Source organism: Trematomus bernacchii, unplaced genomic scaffold, assembly GCF_902827165.1.
Source record: "Trematomus bernacchii unplaced genomic scaffold, fTreBer1.1, whole genome shotgun sequence".
Lineage (NCBI taxonomy): Eukaryota > Metazoa > Chordata > Actinopteri > Perciformes > Nototheniidae > Trematomus > Trematomus bernacchii.
This window is the reverse complement of record NW_022988097.1, coordinates 6,830,994-6,854,933: the sequence shown is the minus strand read 5'-3', so window position 1 is coordinate 6,854,933 and position 23,940 is coordinate 6,830,994. Positions and strand designations below refer to the sequence as shown.

General features: G+C 41.4%; 1 protein-coding gene across 1 annotated transcript; it reads right to left on the bottom strand.

Annotated features, from left to right (window-relative positions):
* On the bottom strand, positions 1-23,721 carry adam19b (ADAM metallopeptidase domain 19b). The gene is made up of 23 exons (XM_034121370.1): positions 23,440-23,721; positions 23,073-23,182; positions 22,567-22,637; positions 11,310-11,388; positions 10,989-11,065; positions 9,301-9,502; positions 9,121-9,186; positions 7,811-7,882; positions 7,544-7,710; positions 7,267-7,351; positions 6,740-6,879; positions 6,422-6,599; positions 6,253-6,342; positions 5,907-6,102; positions 4,709-4,817; positions 4,384-4,600; positions 4,087-4,164; positions 3,511-3,619; positions 3,300-3,429; positions 2,900-3,002; positions 2,458-2,799; positions 2,268-2,365; positions 1-1,278 (listed from the first exon to the last, which is right to left on the bottom strand). The coding sequence occupies exons 1-23, from the start codon at positions 23,558-23,560 to the stop codon at positions 1,272-1,274; spliced, it is 2,847 nt and encodes a 948-aa protein (XP_033977261.1). The 5' UTR covers positions 23,561-23,721; the 3' UTR covers positions 1-1,271.
* Positions 23,722-23,940: the final 219 nt, after the last annotated feature.

The following is a 23,940-nucleotide window of genomic DNA, read 5'->3' as shown; positions in this document are numbered from 1 at the left end:
TTTTTTAATTTGTTCCATGTGTTTATTTGATTTCCAGTTGAAGACACAGTGTTGCAAAGTGCCACAGTTTGCATAGGTCTGATAAGAAGATAAACCAAACATGGCAGCTGTATTTCCATATTTCAGTTGAAACCAGGTCACCGCCCACCAAGCATTCAAATGGACCAGGATTTGTTGTAGTACCTTACAGTAACAACAAAGTAATCACTGTTACACATACTGGGATATATGTCATGTTGTATCAGATAGAAAAGTAACTTTACAGTCTTTTGGTCATGGGGGAAGTCCAACTGAAATGTGTTGCAAAATTGTTCAAATGAATGTTGTAATTTTGATGTTTGACTTTGACATTTAAGTATGGCTCGTATTTTTCCCAAATTGAATTAGTTTGAAAGGTTGCCCAGGGACAAAGATTACTTCATCACTGATTCTCTGTTACAGAACTAAGAAATAAGAGTGAGTGTGGGTTTAAAATTATACTTAAAATATGTATCAAACGCTCACCTCCTACAGGCTTAAGATCCTTCAGGGAGTGAATATTTGACCCCAACCAGATTGCTCAAAGTGCAACACAACAACAATATAAAATCACTAAAACAAAATTAATAATATTTGTATAAGTCCCTAACATTTCCTGCTACATATCAGACATGTATCTCTCATCATAAGCATATACTTACAGCATGCATACAGGGCTTTCACTGGTCCACTTGAGTCCAGTTAAAATCCCGTCCTTATTCACACATAAGACGCGTAAGCACTTCCACATTGGCATCTTTTCTTAATATAAGATATCCCTTTACAGCTGATGCTCTTTAAGAGACACCATGTTTATTACATAGGCTACATTGTAAACATTCATTTTTCTTTGTGAATAAATACTCCTGGATCAGTGTTTGAACACTGCTGCACACATGGAACTAGTTCACATTTTCATTAACTTATTTGGACATTCATAATAAAAAGTTATTAAATTCACAGCTTTTGCCATTTCAAGTTGTGAAAGCAGACACAAAGGGCTAATTTACTAAACAGATTAAGCCTATATCTTAAGGTTTAGAGACTTAAAATGTACTAATTGTGATATATACTATGACTTGCTGTGATTCTACCATTTTCCCTCAATACACTGAGTGCAAATAAACAGTAATTTGGTGTCAAGTTTTGATCATATCCCAAAGTTTCATTCTCAGATGTCTATTTTCAAAAAAACAGTTTGAGGCAGTCCATTACTGGGTGTGAGTGGTGGTCCCCAATCTCTCCCTGAGCTCTTAGTTTCTAAAAGAAGCACACATAAAAAGAGAAGTTAACAAGGAGTTTGTATAGATGAACATTTAAAGGTCCCATGTCATGCTTTTCTGGTTATTACCCGTCCCCTTGTGTGTTATGTAGCTTTTCCTGCATGTAAACGGTCTGCAAAGTCACAAACCCTCAAAGTACACCCTGTAGCGAGTAAAACTCTAACACAGAAAAGACGTGTCTATGCTGCTCCAGAACGCCTCGTTGGAGATTTTTCTTTTTCCATTTTTTTCTTCCGGGCCAGGTTGACGTCACTAAGTCCAAATGGACCAATTGGCACACACCTATAGAACAATAGGCACACCCTCGGCTCTGTCAGGGTGGACTCCCGAGCAGCTCAGGTGTTAGCCCCGTGAGGCTCCCGGAGCGGACAGTGTGAGGTGGATTTCCCGCTGTGTTTCCCTGGATGCTGGATATAGACCAAAGTTGTCGGGAGACACCGCGGAGCTCAGTCTCGCCGGCACGGCACTTGGTCTCGCTGTCCCGCAGACCCCACGCAGCAACCAGGAAACGACACCAGTAATCCACCTCACACTGTCCGCACACATGTAGAGCCACACAGGGCGGAGCAGCGAGCCCCGCAAAGTCCCGCCAACACGGCATCCAGACCCCACGCAGCATTCTCATCTGTTTGTCATTACTGGTGTCATTATCTGGTTGCTAACAAACGCCATTGTAAAACATAAACACTGATGTTCAGCTGTAACGGTGGTTGACTCATCAGAACAGAGTGGGCGAGCTGACCAATCAGAGCACACTTGGCTCATAGGGAGGGGGGGCAGGAGCTCCAACAAGGCGTGTAGGACAGAGAGTGAATACACATACTATACAGAGATGCTGTATGAGAAACCAATGTGATTTTGGAACATTGAACAATGTAAATCTATTCTAGTAGACCTCAACAATGGAATTATGATCAGTAGAAAATGGGACATGGGACCTTTAAAAGAAAACATGCGATATATTACCTGTTCGGCCTTTTCTGTCCAGCAGATGGAGCCAAAGCAGCTTTTCCTCTCTGCAGCGCATTAGTGGAAACCTGCAGTCCCTTCATTTGTTGCTGTTCCTACATAAAAAATGCGAAATTTAAATTTCAAATGTAATTCACAAGAGCAACACGGGATAACTTATAAGAATAAGAATGACAAAAATATTCACCCCTGGTAGCTTGTTGACAGGTAAAGGCGGTGGAGGTCTGTTTGGGGGGTCTGGTCTGGGTTTTGGTGCTGCTGAATGCTGTGAGTGGGTTTTGGCATCGTTGGAAGGTAAATGTGGAGGTGCTGGAGGTGGTGGAGGAGCCTGGTTCTGTCTCTGCTCGCTGAGTTGCACAGATTTAGATGAAGGTGGAGTGTAACCCTGAGGAGAGCATTGTCTCTGAGGTGTTTGCTCTCTCTGCACTGCAGCATACAAAGGGACTGGAGGAGGCTTCACTGCTGGACGCACTATGGCGTTCCTGGACCGAGAAGAGCTAGACGGGCTGGGACGAGGAGAAGATTTCCCCTGTGGAAGAATGAAACCATCGCAAAGTTAGTGCTTTCTTCAAATATTAACAAATAATAGCAAAGTGCATTACTGTCTCTGTTGGAAATGGCTTCTTTACCAGGTTATCCGAGTTCTGTTTTTTAAGCAAGAATGTTGGGTTGGCATGACCGTTCACATGAACGTCAGCATGCAGAGGCTTGCCATCGACCGGGACTGAACAACTGAGGGGTAAGATACAAATACAAAATAATATTATTTATCATTTTTGTTCATTTATTGCATTTAGTTACAAGAATGTACAGCCATATCATTACAAATACTAAATACAAAACAGATTAATAAGAAGGTTTATAAAAAGGCTCATAAAAAGTTAACAACAGTACATAACTGTTCTCACCACACTTTAAATAGTAGTTAACCTTGCAGAATATAATTTCCTAAATCTTTCTGAAATGTTAAACAATATGGGCAACCAGAGGACTTATCCTGTAATTATTCCTGCGTAATGAATGACATACCTTGGCACTGGAGGTGGAGCGGAGGACTTCAGTGGGTGGAGTTTATGTCTGTAGCAGAACAACAGTCCAACAGCAGCCAGAACCACAAACAGGACCAGAGGAAGGACCACCAGGACTGGAAGGAGATTGCCTGTTGAACATTTAAATAGAAAAAGTCAAAAATGTGCATAATTTCAAAGAAAAATTATAATCTAAAAGCTTAGTGTCTCACTGTGGGTGATGACGGGTCCGCTGTCCACACTCCCCCCCGACCCCTGCTGCTCACACAGAGGAGGAGCCCAGCCCGCGTCACAGTGGCAGTTGTGATTGTTGTTGCACAGCTGGGCAAAAACAATATTACACATTAGAAATACAACAAACAAGTTTATATTCATTACATTGACTGGCAGGTACAGAAGTAAATAAACAAATATTAATTGAGTCCAGTGTTGGTATGTAACTTAACCACTTCTAGTTCTGAGCTACTTGTAATTTACTTTAATATAATATTTTGCTACTTTATAGTTCTATAGTTCACTTAATTTGAGAGGAAATACATGTACTTTTTATTCCACAACATAACTATAGTTACTTTATGTAAATGTTTCTGATGATCAGCTGCCCTTTTACTTTAAGATTGAGAATGCATGCGGTATTTCCACTTTGCTATATTGATATTTTTAATCAAGCGTCTCAATACGTTTTGCACCACGGCCAAGTTTACCAGTTTTTCATAATAATGGGCTGGCAGCCAAATACACACCTAGGAAATCCAATTCCTTCTTCTCAGACACACATAGAAACTTACCCCGTGTCCACGGCACTTTGCATTGCACTCATCAGCTCTGAGGAAAGATGCATTGCGGCATTCTCCGTTAAAGCAAATCTGTAGAGAGAAGGAGGGGTGTGAGGAAGAGAGAACGAGAATCAATTAGTTTCTATAGGTGGTACAAACAAATCTTCATAAACATCCCTAAGGTTTGAGCCACAAACTTTGTAATTGTCAAAGAAATTATGAAATGTGGCTTTCTGACAGGAATAATACTAACCAGAATCTCAAAAACACAACTAAAGAATTATCTCTGTCAAAACAATAAAATCTCACCGAGTCATCTCCACACTTGGTGCCCGTCATGACCAGGCCTGGGTCCAGAGTGTCCCCCTGCCCCTCTTCGTCCCCCTGCCCAGGCTTGTACACATGTGTTCCCATACAATGGATCTTCCTGTTGCCCACACTGACAGTGGTTTCTATACGGACAGCATTGTTCTCGATGGGCTTGGCGGCTGAGGTTAAACACTGGATTTTCCCACATTGAGCATCACTAGCAGAGATAATAAAAGCAGATATATAGTTTGTTGATTGATTAATAACAAGTTTAAATGTAATTCTCAAGAAATGTCAATGCCCTCTATAATGTTTTAATCGTCACCTGTCTTTACAGCTCCTGTACTTCCCGAACAGATCCTTGCCACAGTTCCCGTACATGTCCCCGGCTTCGTTTACCTTCCTAAAACACAGGTCAGGGGCTGGACGGCCATCTGTGGTGGCAGGAGAGGAAAGGAACACATACACATGAATACGGCTGCAGATACACACACAATAACACACACATGCAGATACAGTAATGCCTGCACAGTGTGTTATGTGACCACCTGATGGAGACCAGATGGCATCTCGTACTCTTCTGTGTGGCTCCTGTGGTCCTACAAAGGCTCTCTGGGGAGGCTCTGTCACAACAGGAATATGGACACTGTCCAATAAAAATTACTTATCCTGTGACCCGCTGAGGACTCTGCAGGTCTCCCTTGAAAAAGAGATCGTTGATCTCAATGGGATTTTTCACCTGGTTATATAAAGGCTACAAACAAACACTCTCTATCTCTACCCAGACTCCCTGCTTTACTAGGCTCTGGATATTATACAAGATTGTTTGATGGTAACAATTATCGTTTATAGATGTATTATCTAACCACATTTAAAAGATGATCTTATTAAAGCATTTATCATCCACTCATGCAGTTAAACACTGAAAAGAGAAGGCTATGGAACAGGAATCTCCTTTTGGAAATTCCATTATTCAATTTGAATCGAAATACATGTCAATCTGATGCGTACCAAGCCTTTAAGAGGCATGTGAGAACTAAACAATTGTTATTTTGTTACACCTGTATTGTTTTTCTCGCCTGTGTTTAAAACTTAAGAACATTTTCCTGGGTAATCCCAGGAAAATATATTTTTCATCTGCGAAATAAGTTGGCAAAAAGTGTTCTTCTATCCAATATAAAACTCACATGGAATAAAAGCTTAATGGTTTAATGCTATTTATTTACAACATGACACAGTGTTGCACATCAGCCTCTTAATAGCCAAATAATTATTACCACACCAACACAGAAAAATAGTGCTGATTAATGGTTTAATACTACTAATACTACACCAAGCCAAGAAAGTGTCTTAACTTGCAATCAGACTAGTCCTAGTTTTAGATAGTTATACCCAATAAACTTGAAACGGATTGTATATGCTTTACTACATTTCCAATACTGAATATGCTACACGTGTTTAAATGACATACTTCCCCTTATGGAACAAAATATGTTCAGATAACAAGCATCCAGTTTACGCACCTTGTCCCCAGAGAGAGAGACACTGCTGCTCCAGGGTCAGACACATGCCAGTGTAACAGTAGGCTTGCCCGCCTGCACACGACGAACCATCCACCAGATAGAAATTAGCCGGACAAGACTCTGCCTTCCCATCGCAGTACTCTGGCAGGTCACATGACCCCGAGGGAGCACGACACAGCACACCCGGGCTCTTCACCTGGATAGAGAGATGACGAGAAGTTTAGGAAACACACTGATGAAGAAATAATGAATTGTAGAGATATCATTAAATATCTACAGTGTTAATCTAGTAAACCCAGTTGAGGATTTTCTCTTTGTTAAGATGATCATCAGATTCTTATAGTACCTTGCAGTTTTGGCAGCAGACACCATGGGCACACTCAGCTCCAGCCTTCAGAGTGCAGTTGTTGGCATTACAGCAGGGACTGGTACACTCCTACACAAACAATATGGAGTCATTATCCTACTATAAACATACAAGGAAAATATGCCAACATACGAGAGACACAACACACCTCTTCTTCTCCACAGTCACATTCTTCTCCATCCTCCAGGTAGCCGTTGCCGCAGCGCTGCCCTCCGTACATGGATCTGGTGTTTGGCAAGTTGAAGAGACACTTCCCCCCTCCAGAGCTCAGGTAGCTCTTCAGCTCCTTCTGGTTGCAATCGTTAAAAACACGTGGGAACGGATGCCTGGGGTGGGGGGAGGATGGAGAACAAACACAGCAGGTAAGACTTCATGAGATCAGCCATTTTAAATCTTCTGTTTTTCTCTTCCCTATTAGGGTTAGTAACTGTCATTTGTCTGGTAGTAGGTCATTTCTGGTTCATACCCAGTAGCAGCAGCCATGATGCAGCCTCCGTCCTCGGCCTTGGCCTGGCAGCAGCCTGCACTGTCGTGGCTCATGCCGAAGTTATGACCCATCTCGTGTGCGATGGTGGCAGCTACACCCACAGCTGACTCTGAGTGGTCCTATTCAAAGAAGAGTCAAAGATTACTCAAAGATGTGTAGAAAAATATTCAATATATTGTGTAATATGTTTCTCTTTGCATTTTGGGGATACTGTCATTACTGGATAGTACACACTGTCCTACCACTAGTCTAAACTAGAATTATTTAAACTTAAAAGCATTATTAGGTAATATTTTTGGTTTATTCAATAACAAAAACTTTTGTTTAACACGGCTAATCAAGTTATTTTTTAATATATTTGAAGTTTTAGAGGAATATTAATCAGGCATTCAATTGTGGTCCTTATGTTTTTCCTCACACACATACATTTGGCGCACACACCCTACAACCCTTCCCCTATTTTCTAAAAGTGAGTAAATAGGAGAAAATGTTTGTTTGTCTCTCACCGTGTTAACTCCACCAGACTGGTAGTCGGAGCACATGGCTTTGAGAGGGGCCAGTCCGATGGTGGTGCCCTGGAAGCCCTTCCCCCTAAAAAACGACACAGTATGCCCTTGGTAATTAGCTCCAACTGCACAACAGCCCACTGGGATACAACTGGTGATGGTTATAGTCTCATGCAATCAAGCAAATATCAATTAAGAGATCTACTAAACAACACTGTTGTTGTAGAGAGTGAAGTATGGCAGATGGAAATATGAGTGGTAGAAGAATGACACTGACGTGATGAGCTGAGCGTTGTCGTTGGGCAGCGAGCGGAGCTGTTTGCTTCTCCAGGACAGGAACGCTGCCAGAGTGCTGTGAGGGTTGTCCGAAACGCTGATCATGTTCTGGCTGGACCACACCTCCAGACCGATCAATGCCACGCGGATGTTTAAAGCCTTGTAGTACTGCGGGTGTGGACAGGAAAAGCCACAGACACAGAGTTTAACTACTACATATAGGCATCACAAACCTGATGAGTCAGTTTTTAGTCAAATCAGATGTTACCTTGTCAACCAAGTTGGCCGCTTCAAGTAATTTCTGTTTGGTCTTCTCGAGACTACTCCCATGCTTCTCAAACTGCAAACCACATAAATCAAATTAAACAGAGAAACAGACACACCCACGCTATGCTTTTTACATCTGCTCGAACCGTAAAAAGGGGACTTCAGACATCAAACAGGATGTGAATCTGAGCTTTATATTCACAATAACTAGCTCTAAATAGAGTGATGGGTGCAAGTTACTGACGTTGCTTTCTATATTTAGTTTTATTGCAATACTGTGTGAGGCAATTATACAATAATGTACTGCATAAGCTGGAAACAATTCTAAACATATTGAGACTGACAGCTATTCACGCTCACGTTAACACCTAAAAGCTATTTAAAGTTTCACATTTACCTCACCTGGTAGACTATTCTAAACTAAGAGAACTATTCTCCAGTAGTAAGTCCATACACCTACATACAATGAATCATAATCTCTGAACATATATCACTAGAGCTAGTCCCTGCCAAACAAAATAATACAAATCACATACTATTTCACATTTGACCACAGTTAACCCTCCCCTGCCTTCACCCTAAAAAAGGGCTTTATTTGAGGTATTTTTTGCTCTTTTTGTTTGTCTTTATACATGCACGTTTCCTTGTCTACTCCTGACTTGTATCTGTTGCCTGTTTGTTCTTTTATCTGTGGTCAAGGTGAGTGGCTTACTTGCACCTTCATTCCTTTTTGTTTTAAGTAATATTGTTAACCTTATGCCTTTTTCGGTACCACTTTACAATAAGACTACCCTTATAAAGGGTTTACGAATAGTTTGTAATTCATTTATTAATTAGATTGTGAACACTTTATAAATCATTAATAAGCTTTTATAAGACATGAGATAAACAGGGCAACTGTGACCGGTTGCTTGCCAAATAGTGAGCCCACATTTATCTGTACTGCTAAGTCTTATATTGGCTACTTAGCTTACTTCGTCTTCTTCATCAGCCAGCATCCTTGGTATCTGTTGTTCACTGAGTTGATTCTCGCTAAGTAGCCAATATAAGGCTTAGTCATCTTGCCAAATAGTGAGCCTGTGTTGATGTCTATGTTAGAACTGGTTTATAAATGGTTCTTAATGATAAATAAAGTGTTTACAACCTAATTCATAACCTAATTATAAACCCTTTATGAATACTTTATAAGGGTAGTCTTATTGTAAAGTGGTACCCATTTTTCTTATGTCTCATTGGCTACTAATTAGGTTTAAAGCCTCTTCCTGTACTCCCACATTGAATGATGTCATAAAGAAACCTTCCTGTCCTCACCTCAGCCTTATCTGCCACTAGCAGCAGCTCCACGTATTTCATACTCTTACTCAGGTCCCTTTTTCCCTGAAAATAGAGACAGAATTGTTTATAATAGATGGTGTGTTGACAATATTGTCATGCTTTGTGTAAAACTTGCAAAGGATTTCAGTCGTCATCGTTCTCCCTGTCCTAACTCACCCTCCTGCTCCGTGGTGACATCATTCCATGGAGGAAGTCGTTAAGCCCCTCCTTATGCTCCTTGTTGCCATGGTGATGCAGGCAGCTACCCTTGGGTAGATGGAGACTCTCGGCTCTGAACACGGCGTGCTGCTGTGCGCCCGTGGAAACAGGAAGAGGCTCGATCAGGTAGCTGACGCTTGTGTTCAGAGAAATCAGTCCCCTGGGAAAACAAGACGCTGTTAATGGTTCCATCCAATCAGGGCTCGAGGTGGATCAATAATGTTGATGACTGAATCTGCACACTGTGATGGACTGTGGAAATCATAGTTTCTGCAAATACTTCTCAAACCTCCGATTTATTGTTATTACCAACATTAATCTTTTATTCCATTGTCAAACTAATGTCTGCATGTCAAATCTGGATTTTTTTTTTATTTGGCTGTGGTGGTTTTATGGATGGGTGGAGCAGAGCGTCGCATCTCAGGCGATTTACTGCCGTTTATAAATGAAGATCAGCTGCAGCACACAGAGGGCTACACACACTCCTCTGGCATTCTGACAAAAGTCTTTCATGATGGCAGACGTCTAAACACAAACACACACACACATTTACACAGCAGCAGGTCAAGCAGCTGTACAAAACATCTGAAGAGGTCAGACGCCCACATGTTGATGTCCATCTGTGCTGTGTTTGCATTCCCCCAGAAAATCCACATAGGAAGACTTATTCATTGACTCATCCTCCAGAGCGCTGAGCCCACATAAACACACATATGGCTACGATTCAGTTCCTCCTCTGCTGCCGGCCTGTCTGATTGTCTCTAGCAGGAAGGGTCAGCAGCCTTGCATATACAGCAGGAGGAAACACAGGATCTCCAAACTTAGCTGTACTCAATGAACCAGCTCTGGAGCCAATGACCTACTAACATACTGGACTGCACAAGACACTACACACTACTGTTTCCTGTCCCCTTATCTACTTCATGGGTCGATAACAGGCTGGACAGCTGTGCAACCTTTAGTTATAATATTGTCATCAAGAAACTTATGTTTAAATCAATCTAAGGGTTTTCTCTGGGAGCACATAACTTGTACTTAAATAAATCATAGTAAGGATTCCCAGCTTAGACCCTGATTAATGCATTTTCTGACAAGATCTGTTCTAATGTGTGTCAACATTGGACAAGTTTCACCAAATAGAGAATGTTGAACAACAGTAACTTACTGCATGCTACTTAGACAGGTATTATATCACTTACATTGTAAAAGTGATTATGTTTCCATTAATTATGTCCTGTTGGCCCAAAGTGTTTTCTTGTCAGCTAGAAAACAAATGAACTGAGAGCGTAAATTAGTATTAATGGAGCTAAAAGCTTTAATTAATTGATCTCGCAGTGCCAACACATCTTTAATAAGATGAATCACAAACATAATCCATCCAAGATTTATTCTGCAGCACTAACTCCCTGCTTGGGAGTATTGGGAAACGTTCTCTTGGCTCTACTTCTTACAGCTCTTTACTGCTTTGCTGGAGAAACTGGAGAAAAGAGCTGTCTTCATGAATCGCTTTTTTATATTTTTACTTTTAAAAGGATAACGTCTTATGGGAGACTTCTTTAAATTCTAAGAAATACCTTTCACCATTGGGACCAACTCTAAATATTAGACAACTTTATGAATACAGCCTTTGGTGAAGTTTCACTCACCTGAGTCCTGAGCATGTGCTAACAGCAACACTTGAGCCTTCCATGCCCAGAACCTCCCCATGGTAGAAACAGTGTCCCTGAAAGACAAACATAATAGAACTTAACACATACTCTCGTGGGGAAGCAGACTGGTGCAGTGATAAGGCCATCATTCAACCAGAAGACCTTATTATGTGAGCATAAAATGTATTATTTGACGACCATACTGCCTGTTATCCTCCTGCCAAGGCTTTGATCAACCAAAATGGTGTCTATTTCTCTTCACTGATCATTTACAGCTCCCCACTGTAGGGAGAGCATCAAACTGTCGCACAGACTTACAGTGTTGCCAGGAGAGGAGGACTTGCGAACTCCTTCGGGAGTGTACCATATTTCCTGATATCCAGGAGCCAACAGATGCCTGGAGAAAGATGGCACAAACTCAGAGAATGCAAAAGAATATATGTAGTGTCAATCTCCTGAAACAGCTATAATATGGTAGAGCAATGGGGGAAAATGTAAAAACTGCAGCAGACAGAGATAGAAAAGTCTCTCCCGCAGCCCACAGCTCATGAAACATTTACTTTGACAGAGACACTCTACAAAACCAGACTGCTTTAAAGATTTAGACAAAGATCCTCCCAGAGATAAGAGGAAACACAAAGAATAGTGTGGAAATGGGTTGAGACTGTAATAAAATCCATATGTACCTTTCCCTAATGACTCTTGTGACCTTGTGTAAGGTATAGCTTAAGTAGGAGACTGCATTTGTTTGACACAACCATTATTTACAAATGTCCTATTTTATATTACTAGAGTTTCTCCATTAGTATACAATACCGACTGCACATGAGAGGCAGATAAATCAGTGAAAACATACACATACCGAAAGAACCATACATTTCACTGTGGTAAAACATCACATTCCTCTTACTCTCCATCTGTGAGTGTGACTGAGTGAGTGTCTTCAGACTCGGCTGTTTCTGTCAAAGTTCTGTCAACCCACCGCCCCAATATTTACATCTCGCACAGATGCTTGTTTTCCTGTCTTTCCCCTTCCAACTCTGTCTCAATCCATTCTTCCTGTTTTCATTCATAAACTGTGCCTGTCTCACAGCTGGTTTTCTTTTGCTGTGTCTCTCTAAATCTCCCCCACGGTCAAACTTAGATGCATCAAACAGGCTGTAACTGCAGTTAAATCAGGCTTTGGAGAAACCTTCATGTTTCTACTGGAGCTGGTTAAAGGAGTAGACTTGACTTAAGCCTAAAATAAACACGAGACAGAGACAGAGACAACGTCTAAGATGTCCCACTAAGATTGTTTTATTTAATAATGGTGCAATATTTTGACAAAGTATGCAATTATTCCTTTCTTGCCAAAACTTTGGGGAGAAGATCGATTTTTGTTATTGTTGGGCAGAGCCTGGATCAATGTAAAGCTAAAGCTAAAAGCTAAATCTAAAACTAAGCATTAAGACTTGAAATAGTTCAACCCAGCACGGTATAATTAAAGACTGTATATAATGGCTATTTTGCACATCCCTTTCGAGATTTCAAGATTTTCTAAGGTTTATTGACATATCATATAGACAACTACGGTGTAGTTATGCAATGAATGAAAAACTTGGGTCGCAGGTTCCTCAACAAGACATCTATCAATATGTGTGTACCTCCACCGTTAAACTGTCATATTCTGCACATTTCTTATACTATCTACATACATCTTATAAGAGTATAATTAATATGTATAATATTAGTTAAAATAAGTGCTTCAACATAGTTAACATTGCAGGAAAGCAATATATTAGACGTTAAGTACTTTGTCAGGCTTAATATTTATCTGTAGATACCCCTAAAGCTTTTTTCTTATTTGAAAGAAGACCTTAACCTAAAGTATTCTTTAATGTGTTAATAAAGGTTAATTAGTTTTTCTGTTTTGCACATCCTCCTATTAATATCTTTGTACATCCGGCACTAAACTGTTTTATTGTAGAGATCACTTACTGTATCTTCTTGATTTTTTATATTCATATTTCTATCATTGACCTTCTACTTTCCCCCTATTTTGTATGTACTCTTAATATTTTTTTCATAAAATATAACATATTCAACAAAAAAATGCAATAATGTGCTTTAACCACTAGGCGGTGCGGGTAAAGAAACTGTCAAGTTTAAAGTGTTAACACAATAAATTATACTTTCCAGTATAAGTTTCCAGTTTAGTTCATGACGGATGTATTTTGTTATCCACACATATTTTTTTCCATATTTGAACCTACACCTGTAACAGTCAAAGACAGGCAACTTTTGAGGAGTTGGAAAGGTAGTTTCTGAAGATGTTACAAATAACACACAGCATACAATGCCATAATAACTTTTTATTATTAGTGTAGGACACTTATGTATGTATAACATCTGAAGATGTGTAGTTTTATTCATGTTTTCACATAAATTTACAGGATATTGCTATATTATTTCACATGTTTTACTTCTACACATTAATATCTGATTTGTAAAACATCACAGACAGAAAGGTATATCCGTCATCAGTTAAGCCCCATGCCCCCGCCCGCGGGGGCTAAACGCAACATCTTGCAAGAAACAGCGTCTGAGGGCTTCTTAACATTAAAAAACTATGAATGTGTCATACCCACTTAACGGGAAGAAACTCAGCTATCAGACAATATTAACAATTCTTTGCTAAACGAAACACAAGGGTAATATTAACAAAGGCTCTGAATTAGCCCTGAGCAAATAAATGCTAACACACTTAGCACAGAACTCATGGTAGAAATACTTATCGGATCTGCACAAACAAGATATTAGCTAGCAAGCTGCGATCCCACAGATTCTAGAAATATAAGTATCATCACTGAGCGATCAAATCCCGCGGCAGGGGAAGCAAACCCAGACATCACACAACGTAGCTTTACGGAGCAAACACGGAAAATATGTCTTACCTTTTGCTGTTTCTGATCAAAAGTTGTGTTCAATGGCATTAAAACAATAAAAACGCCGCTGAAGGTTAATCCAATGTGTCTGTGTTACTTTGAAATGATTACTGATAATCCATCACCATATTTATGTCAATAACAGAGTTTTCATATTAGCTGCTACGAGAGTGTATGACAGCCTCTGGTTTTGGGCATTCTGGCTACCAGGGCCGCCCCTCCCTACAGGCCGATCACGCAGACTGCGTGGGGCCTCACCTCGTGGAGGGGGCCTCATCTTGCTGAGGGTTCTTCATTTTGCGGAGGGATCCTCATCTGAAGCGCAAATGCAGCGCACCTACAGTCTAAGCGCGCCACAGTTTCGCCACTGCGAGGCTCCACTAGCACCCCCCCCCCTCGCGACACAGAGGGCCTCATCATATAACTTTGCGTGGGGCCACAAGTTGGCACAAGTTGCTGGCTACGCATCACTCATTCACCAATGGGTAATGTTTAGATGGATTTTAGCAACTTCCCCTAGATTCTATTGGCTCTAACGGTTAAAAAGAGGTGTCAATCATCAAAATCGACCGAGGGGGGCCAGAGATACGGAAAATGCACCCAAATGACCCCAGAAGTGGTTTCTTTTTGCTAAACCTCTCTAAAAAGGTCAAATTTCACTTGTTTTGCATCAATCTTGATACAGGGTACTTATTATGGATTCCTAAAGCTGTTAGTCTACTATCCCATCATTCAAGGGTGGTTTTCACTATAAGTAATGTTTTGGACGGACACTATAATTTAAATTGTTTTACTATGTTCAATCTGAATTTACTTTAAAATAAAAAAAATCTATATTGATTCTGACTTTTCTACATCCAACTCACAGGTTTATCATTGCTTTGAGAAAAAAGATGATTAATTTACCCATTTTAGAAGTGAAGATATAGTCATTTGTTACCAGTTTTTTTGTGGCATTTTGCTGGATTTATTTGTGAATATTTACAGCGTTGCTGCCCATAGTGATAGCCCTATAGTTTAAATACCCAATAATAAACATATGGACAGGGGTTACTATTTAAACAAATGTATTTGGGAACCTATCCATGTGAACATATATTAAGTGGGGGTGGACCTCAAATCCTCTAGGGGGGTCCGGGGGCATGCATAAGATTTTTTTTTAAATGTTGGAGTTAAATGCATCAATCTGGTCCATTCTGAGGGGAAAAATAAAGAGACTAGATCTATGGATACACCCTGATGAAACAGATCTATACATTTTTATTTAAAGTTGTTTATTTATTTATTTTTGGTTCATTTATAGTTGTGAGTGTGTCTGGGCTCCTGAACCAGCCTCACCTGTTTCCCTCCTCTCCCCCTGCTCCTCTTTAAAGCAGCAGCAAAGCTATTTAAATGTTTTTCTTTTTATTCATGCATATTTTACTAATCACTCCCCCCTCAAATGAGACCCACTGAGATAACTTAGACTAAGTTAACTATCTAAACCCTCGCGCTAGTGGAGCCTCGCAAACCGTGCCGCGCCACACTATGCGCCGCATAAGCGCATAGGTGGGCCACATTTGCGGCTCCGTTGAGGCTCTCTCCGCGAGGTGAGGCCCCACGCAGTCTGCGTGATCAGCCTGTAGGGAGGTACGGCCCTGTCGGCAGGCCACATCATGTAGACAGACAGTCACCCTGTGTGAGGCAGACCCACATTTGCGCAGCGTTGCGTTCACAATACATTAAAAAAAAAGAAAATCGCCAGGCCAGCAGGCCACTTAACAGGCCAGGCCATCGGGAAACCTCCTGGTCCTCCCGATGGCCAGTCCGGGCCTGCACGAAAATCGTGTTGGTGAACACAAATCAATAGATTACATTTCGTGACTATAACACGAAATGCCGTGAGACTGGGTTGAATAGTTACAAAGTTACTTCTGGTTACAGTGAATCTTTAATGTTTTATAAATTACATTTAATGTGTAAATGAGAGAGGTCAAAATAGCTTGATTTTGTTATTCCTGGACGCTAACATTTCCCCCCTGCTTGAAGTCTGTATGCTAAGCTAATCTAAGCTAGCCAGCTCCTGGTTTTGCTTGGGAGGACATGAGAGGGTCCACTTATCGATCTTTTCATCTAACACTCGGCAAGGATGTGATTAAGGGCATTTACCCAAAATGTCAAACTATTCCTTTAAAGGACGATGAAGACAAATTAAGGGAAGATGGGGATTTTTATTTTCTCTCTCTGTCAGATGCCCTGAGGGAGAAAATAGTCTTGAAACAATGACAGCCTGGTGATGCAATCAGCCACAAAGCAAGTCAAAGACAGAAAACATCTGATTCATCCTTTAACAGATTACCACTCTCAGTTTGGTGGGGTGAGGGGGACTCTGTTTGCCCACACACACATAAGCGGTCTAACAGAAGAGTTAAAAATCATCATTCAGTGGAAATGTATCCGGCTGATGTCACCCTAAGCTTGGTAACCCCCCTTTATTGTTATTTGACCTTCTAACCGCATTTATATCTGGCCTTCCTCTAGTTTTCCTGCTTGTCTAACCACCAGAATATTCCCATCATGCTCTCCTGTCATCTGTGTAGCCCTCTCTGTCGCTCAACTTGCAGAATTAATTAGACCCTCCAGAAAAACGCGATTATGCGATCGCATAATTTACCGCATAATCAGCAAAATGGCGCAGATTTTTAAAAGGGCGCATATTTATTAAAAGGTCGCATAATCCCCGCATTTTTCCACACAAAGTTGAGGGGAAAAAAAGTTAACGTGAAGTAGTGATGTCATCAGCTCGCGCAGGTAAACAACACCGTAGAGTGAATGTGTGGAACTCACACGAGAGAGAAAACAACAAGATCAGCGCCATATAGATTATTATATACTATTATTATTATACTATTATACTATTATACGGCTCTGACCAAGATGAAAAAATCGAATCCATCTCATTTGCCTACGAACATTTCTGCTAAAGACCGGGCAAAGCAGTACCCCGATGTCTTGCACGAAAGTGGGGGGAAACTATTCTGCACCCAGTGCAACTGTGTGTTGGAGCATAAGAGAAAATCGACGGTGACGACCCACTTTGATTCATTCAAACATTCGAAAATGCTTTCTGCTGCTGCGGACAAGAAAGTCAAACAACTCACGTTCACCGAGGCATCAACCTCCGAAACGAGGTGAGTAGCCTACAAGATTGAAGCTGGTCAGATAACGAACGAGTAAATGAAAACAGAATGAGGCGGAGAAGAGTGTGTGTGTGTGTGTGTGTGTGTGTGTGTGTGTGTGTGTGTGTGTGTGTGTGAGAGAGTGATTAAAATAGCCCATATATAAATACATAAATAACACGTTGTGATGTAGCTTGCTTCTAGTATGCTTGTTTATCATAGGAACTCTTTAAAAGGGCTCACTTTCATTCAGTAGTAGCCTAGTAACAGGGTGTGGGAGAAAAATCACCTTTTTTCCGCCTCCCGCATATTTCACAACTTTTCGCATATTTAGCATATTTCCGCATATTTCGCAACTTCACCGCATAAAATCACATAAAAACCCCGCATGTTTAATCGCATAATCAAGGATTTTAGCCCGCGTTTTTCTGGAGGGTCTAATTAATGGCAGCATGCCTGAAGATCGACTGAGCTTTTCGCTGCCGCCTTCACACAGGAAGGATCACTTCTTCCACGAGGAGACACATAATGACTCTTTCTCTCCGCCATCCTCCCTTATTTTCCCATGCCTGCAGCAGCTGTGTACATTAGAAGATTGATGACTATATAACCTGCTGCCATATGACATATAGACAAAATAATTGTATATAGACATTGTCATTACTGAAAGCACTATCAGCTTAGTTGTAGTGTTTTAGTTTTGTCTTCAAATTCTGAGTTGAAACCCTGCAATTTATTTTGTCAAATTCAGACAGAAAGTTAGATACAGACTTATCTGTTAAGGCAATAAATAACTCACATGACCACACTTTATAGTGCCATAGCCACTGGGGTTGCACCAACTCGTGGTTAATATAAACCGTTAAGAACTGGATGAAACAAAGCGTCTGTCATAGGGCCTGAAGAATCAACCACAAGAAACACTGAAGATAACTTGCAGGTGCATTCAAACAGTGTTGTTTCAATTTGACTCATCAATGTTTCCGGTAGTAAAAAAAAAAGAAAATAATATAGCTCAGGTAAATGGACAAATGCATTAGAGTCATGGCTTCATCTCTGGGAACTGTTTTTATATATGTAACAATAGGAGGATATGTATGCTTCCGAGTGTAGAATAACCATGCCCAATATAGCATGGAACGGGTGACATGGATATCCATATACAATACAATCTGTTAATCGTAATGATAGTCTTTGATCAGAGAAAAGGGAGAAAAATATTTTGAAAATAAAAAGTGACAAAATTCCTTCTTTTACAATTAATGGTTATATTAGCATAAGGACTTTAAACAGTCTGGAAATAGCTGGCATGGCTTTGTCCGATGCAATTTTTTTTAATTAAAAGCACCCGTAAAGCTACTGATTTAGTCATTTTTAAAGTTTGATTACTGTAAAGAGTAAAAACAACAATATCTGGTCATACAGTTTTCCAGACAAGACTGTTTCTTGTCCGGGTGCAGTGACTTCTGCAAAACCACATTTTTCTGATTTTACACTTTGGTATTTGCAAGAACATACATTGTGTTAATCAGCTTCAAAGGTGCTTTAAGGAGGATTGTATTACCTTTGGACATAGCTAACAGAGTCACCCTGTTTTCTGCTGGCGGTTTTTTCTTATGTACCCTAAGGGAGTGAATGTGTAATGCAATTCTCATCTAACCCTCAGTTGTATAGTCAAAGAGACAAACACCCTTTGAATATCCCAAACCCATTGACTCTAATTCAATTCTGGTGAAAGCAGTGAGAGCTTTCAAATCTGCATACCGCTCTTCATGATGACGGGAGAGCTTTGCAGAGTTTGGAATTCATCCAGTGTTCAGACAGATGCTGTGATTGAGGAGCGCAATACTGGCAGAATCAGGACTGTCTGGCAGTCAGGCCGAGACAAAGGCTTGGTTCAGACTCATGAGTGGAGAGGAGGGGTGGGGGAGTAATGCTAATGTACTTGGGAGATAACGAAGGAGGCTGGGAGGGAGGGAGGGAGGAGAGGGGACGTGGGGTAATGCATCAGGGTCAGTGGGTCGCATTCCCTCATGGTATCGGGTGACATCACCACACGCGGATGGAGGGAGAGAAAGCTGACGCAAAGTCAAAGTACCACTCTGCAACGGATGATGAAGAGGCTTTTATTGCACAGGGAGGCCACTGTACTGTGTGTGTGAGTGTTTCCCCAACACACACACACCGGCCTACGTTAAGACATCAAAGCATCCAGAGCAGAGCCACTGTGAGACTAAACATAGAAACAAGGACAAGCGAATGCATCCCTGCATCCCAGACCTGTGATCCATCAGGTCTTTCAGCCTTGTTTGTGTTCTTTCAGGCTGCTGTGTGTTTTTATGTGTGTGTGTGTGTGTGTGTGTGTGTGTGTGTGTGTGTGTGTGTGTGTGTGTGTGTGTGTGTGTGTGTGTGTGTGTGTGTGTGTGTGTGTGTGTGTGTGTGTGTGTGTGTGTGTGTGTGTGTGTGTGTGTGTGTGTGTGTGTGTCGTCTGTCTGCGTGTGGCCAGAGTCTCTCAAACCCTGACCGCGGAGACGGGTGGGAGATGTATATTTGCATTGGAGCCCTGGGGAATGTCAGGCGAGGTGAGAGAAGGCGAAAAAGGAGAAGGATTGGGGTGCTTGTTTTTTAAGAGTAGACAGTGGAAGACATACGAGGTGAGGACGAGGGGAGAGGAGGAACAATGATTTGAACATTTCCCACGGGAGTGCTTAATTTAGGTTCATGCACTTAAGGGTGTGCAGGAAGGGCATTAACCAGGAGAACAGAGAAAGTCATGCAGAGGAGGAAGCAAGAACATCCACAGGATTCAATATCTGAACCACATAACTCACCCCCAAACTGACCCAGAGCGTCGCTACTTTTCTCTTTCCATGACTTTTCTCACCTCAACCCTTCTCTTCCGGCACATCACTCACTTTCTTACACTGCGTCCTCCCCCCTCTCGCTCTGTTTTTACATCCCTTTTCCTGCACTCTGAGTCAGCACACTAGCCGCTGCCTGACTCCTAACCAGATCAGCCCTCTGCAGCCTTTCATTAAGATAAAAGCTCAGGCTGAGACACATAGACACTTGCATCGATGCACGACAAACCAAAGAAAAGGAAAACCCACACACACATTGACAAGCAAGGAGGGGAGGAGGTAAATGGATTGAGTCTGTGCTTCAGCCACAGGGAGTGCCGATGCCCACAAACATAAACGGCTACTTCTTTCTCCAGGTTTTGATAAAGGGATACATTTAGTAGAGGGGGTGGAGTGGAACAAAAGGGGAGAGAGCGAAAAAAAGGAGATGTAAAATGATTCAGGAGGATAAACAGAAAGATTAAGAGCATCTCACAGGGAGTGTGTTATCTGGTGACCATCTGAGTTGCAGTTGTAAGGGCAATGAGGACAAGAGGGAGTAACCAGGACACGGAGATGGTCACTGGCAGCATTTCTTCTGGCTTCCAAAATCAGACATTGATATTCAGTGACACAAACTGCGGTCGGGGGATTTACTGTTTGGGCTTGCAGAGAGGGGAGACACTGGCTGGTGGCTGGGGAAAGTGGTACAACTCAGACTAAATAATGTGTCTTCAAAGAGAGCCAGAAAGCACTTTCTCTTAAGGCTGTACAAAGATTTTCTGTAAGGAGCCGTGTGAAAGTTATCGGGTTGGGGAGGGGGAGTGTGCTACAATGTTTGAAAAACGAATCCTTGAAAGAGTCACTAAAAATGTTTCGACTTTATTCATACAAACTTCTGTGTTTTTAAAAGGTTGTATTATGTCATTAAATCACATGTTAAAGTGAGCACCTCATTGCTCATTGGATAGTTAACATAGTTGTCGTGTCGTTGTTTTATCAGATTTGAGTGTCAGTGACTAAATGAACAAGAACAGGCGCAGCTCAAGGGAAGGCTTACATGAAATATAAATATGGTTAGAAAATGTTGAAAGACCTGCTCTTACAAATATATTCAGACTACCCTCCTTCAGAAAAGAGTTAACACAAAGAAAGGACCCTCCCCCTTTCGACTCCTTCCTAATAATGTTTCTACAGTCCCTTAGTGGATACTAGAGGCTGAGGCTTAAGTGGATGAAACAGAAAAGACTATTTAGATTCTTTCTTTTCCACATCAATAAAGCTTTTAGAAACAGAACATTAAAGGATCAATGATAAGGAAATGGTATGAGTTCCTTTAATATTGAACTACGTCTTCTTTGGCTTTATTTAAAAAGGTTCTCAGCTGCTTACATCAGTCTACCACAATGCTATTTTCATATCATGTTTTGTTTCACTCAATTTTATACCTAAAAACGTCTGCACTCTTCGATGTTTATATCTTTTAATACATAATAATAAATGTTTGACTTTCTTTTTATGTTTATTTTATGTGCATTGTTGGCAGGAGCTTGAAATTGCCTTTGGGATTGCCTTACTCAAATTGTTGTGAAATAAAAAATAAAGAACACCTCAATCCTCTTGCTCTGTAACTGTAGCAGAAGTGATAAGCACCGGTGAAGAAATGTTACCAGAATTGTTGGTCCAGGAAACCGTTGAGAAGTTGCACAAAAAGGGTTTTCAAAATATATTTTTCTAGAGCATTGTATTTCCTATTTCTCAGGACAGGCTTTAAATCAGTCAACACCATCTCGATCTCATGTAGTGGAACTGAACAAAATGAAATCTATATCAAACCAACTTTCTGTCTGTCTTTTTCTCTGTCCTTCTCTTGAGCACCATTGGCTGACAACCAGTGTGTGATTGATTACAATTCCTTGCCCAGGAGGAAATCTAACAGTGTGACCACCTGCTGGGGAGGGTCAAATCCCTCAGGGTCCGGTCAGTCAGACACAGAGGAGTCATGGTCTGTTAATCTGTGTGCCTGTGAGTCAATGAGTGACAGGGAGAGTCTGCACTTGAACAAAAATTGACTGTTTTCTAATGTTCATAAAAGCTTCCATTTCCACTTGTGTGCTGGCCTAGATCCAAAAGTGATAAACCACAGCCCTGTAGTCACCAAACACATCTCCACCGCTCCAGTCCCCCTCTGCTGTCCCGTCCCCCCAGTGGCCACGCCGTCCATTAACCCAGCAATATTCTTCCTATCACCATCCCATTGTTGCCGGACAGGAACCGCTCCATCAGATTACAGGATGTTAGGTGCAGACGCACAGTCTTACTTCCTGTTTGCCCAGGGCACACATATCGGGTGTCAACCCTCTGTCGTCTAAAACCTCTGTCCTCCCTTCATCCCCCTCTCTCTGCACCCGAGGGGGGCACTGACCTTATAAATGTGTCTATGTGACAGCTAACATCTGGTCAAATAAACTGGACGTCTAAGAATACATAGCTCAATGTTGAATATTCTTAAAGACTTGATTTAGTGTCATGGGAAGAGTTTGATAAAGGCGACTACTTGAATTTTTATTTTGGACTTGTTTATGTACTTCCTGGGAGTGCTACAATGAGAGATATGAACCTTCTGCATGAACACACTGGGGCCACTCACTTGTTTTTCTCCAGGTGTAGCTTGAGCTCACGGCCCTCAGCGGAGATCAGAACCTGGGCCTCTGCAGGATGCTGGGCCGGAAACAAAGATTGCAGCAAGTTGTCAACAAAAACTGACTCACATACAAATTCCAACATTATTATGTTTATTTTATATTTATAAGGTTGTAGATCTGAAAAAAAGTTGATAGAAATTTGGTTTGGTGAGGTCACACATCAAAAACCATTCATTCATACATACTCATAGAGACAGGAATAATAACGGAACATCAAGGATTAAGAGTAAAAGACAAGAACTGATGTGCATAAGTGTGTCTGCATCTCACTTTGATACTACTGACTCTTTTAAAAGAAAGGATGACAATAAAAAGAGGATTAGTCACAGGATTAGAAGAGTCATTAAGAATATGATCCTCTCTTTGTTAGTCTAATGGTTTAGACTACAGTAAGGGGTGGAAGCTCCTCACCTGTGTTAGTGATATTAGTGATGAAGAGAGAAAGACTCACCTCTTCGTGGGCAGACCTCCTGTGTCTGTGAGGATGCAGCCATGTGGGATAAGTAATCTCATAACTCTGTACCTGGTCAAGGATGCTCCTCACTGAACCCTGCTCATCTCCTGATGATAAAACAGAAACAAAATGACATATAACCATGTTGTAAATGCTCTACAGTAGCTTTATCACCAATTTAGAAAATATAACATATGCATTGGAGGATTGACAATAAAACAAAATAAAACAAACTATTTTGTACATGTTGCATTCCCAACCCACATGTGGGGTGTTGCATTTAAAACCACACGTTTTCGAATGAAATGCAATACAGATAGACGTGTACAAATCAGATTTCAGTCATTGCTCCAGGAGAACTCACCATTGTAAACAGCGCCTTCAGACTCAGCAGCCTGAACACAGGGCAGTGAAGCTATGAGCCACAGATACAGGGAGGACAGCACCGCACCGGCAGGAGGAGAGCGCGCTCCTCCCGGACGCATCCTAACAACGCGCGGCTCCAAATGAACAATCTGCCGGACTGAGACATCAATTTGCGCGGAGCCGAGCCTGGGGGGTTCACATCAGATGGAGAAAACCCCGCCGGTGTGACATCGCGATAAACTGTGCGTCTGAATGAGATGCTTGCAGACCGCGGGGTGCACATCTCTCACTCTCAACCCCTCCCCTTCATGATCACACACATGCGCGCACACACAAGGAGAGGGACACAGGCATGAGGGAAGATAAGACAGGATGTGATGAAAAGATGTATAGTGAGAACAAGACATTGAAATCACGATTACCGAACACTACAATGCAACAAGCGGTGTGGAGCACTTCCATGGAGCTCTATCTTACATTGTAAAATAAATAATGTGTC

Coding starts and splice junctions, on each gene's coding strand:
- adam19b (XM_034121370.1), bottom strand. CDS start 23,560: ATGCGTCCGGGAGGAGCGCGCTCTCCTCCTGCCGGTGCGGTGCTGTCC. Junction 23,183..23,439: donor TGAAGGCGCTGTTTACAATG/GTGAGTTCTCCT, acceptor TTTTATCATCAG/GAGATGAGCAGGGTTCAGTG. Junction 22,638..23,072: donor GGAGGTCTGCCCACGAAGAG/GTGAGTCTTTCT, acceptor TTTCCGGCCCAG/CATCCTGCAGAGGCCCAGGT.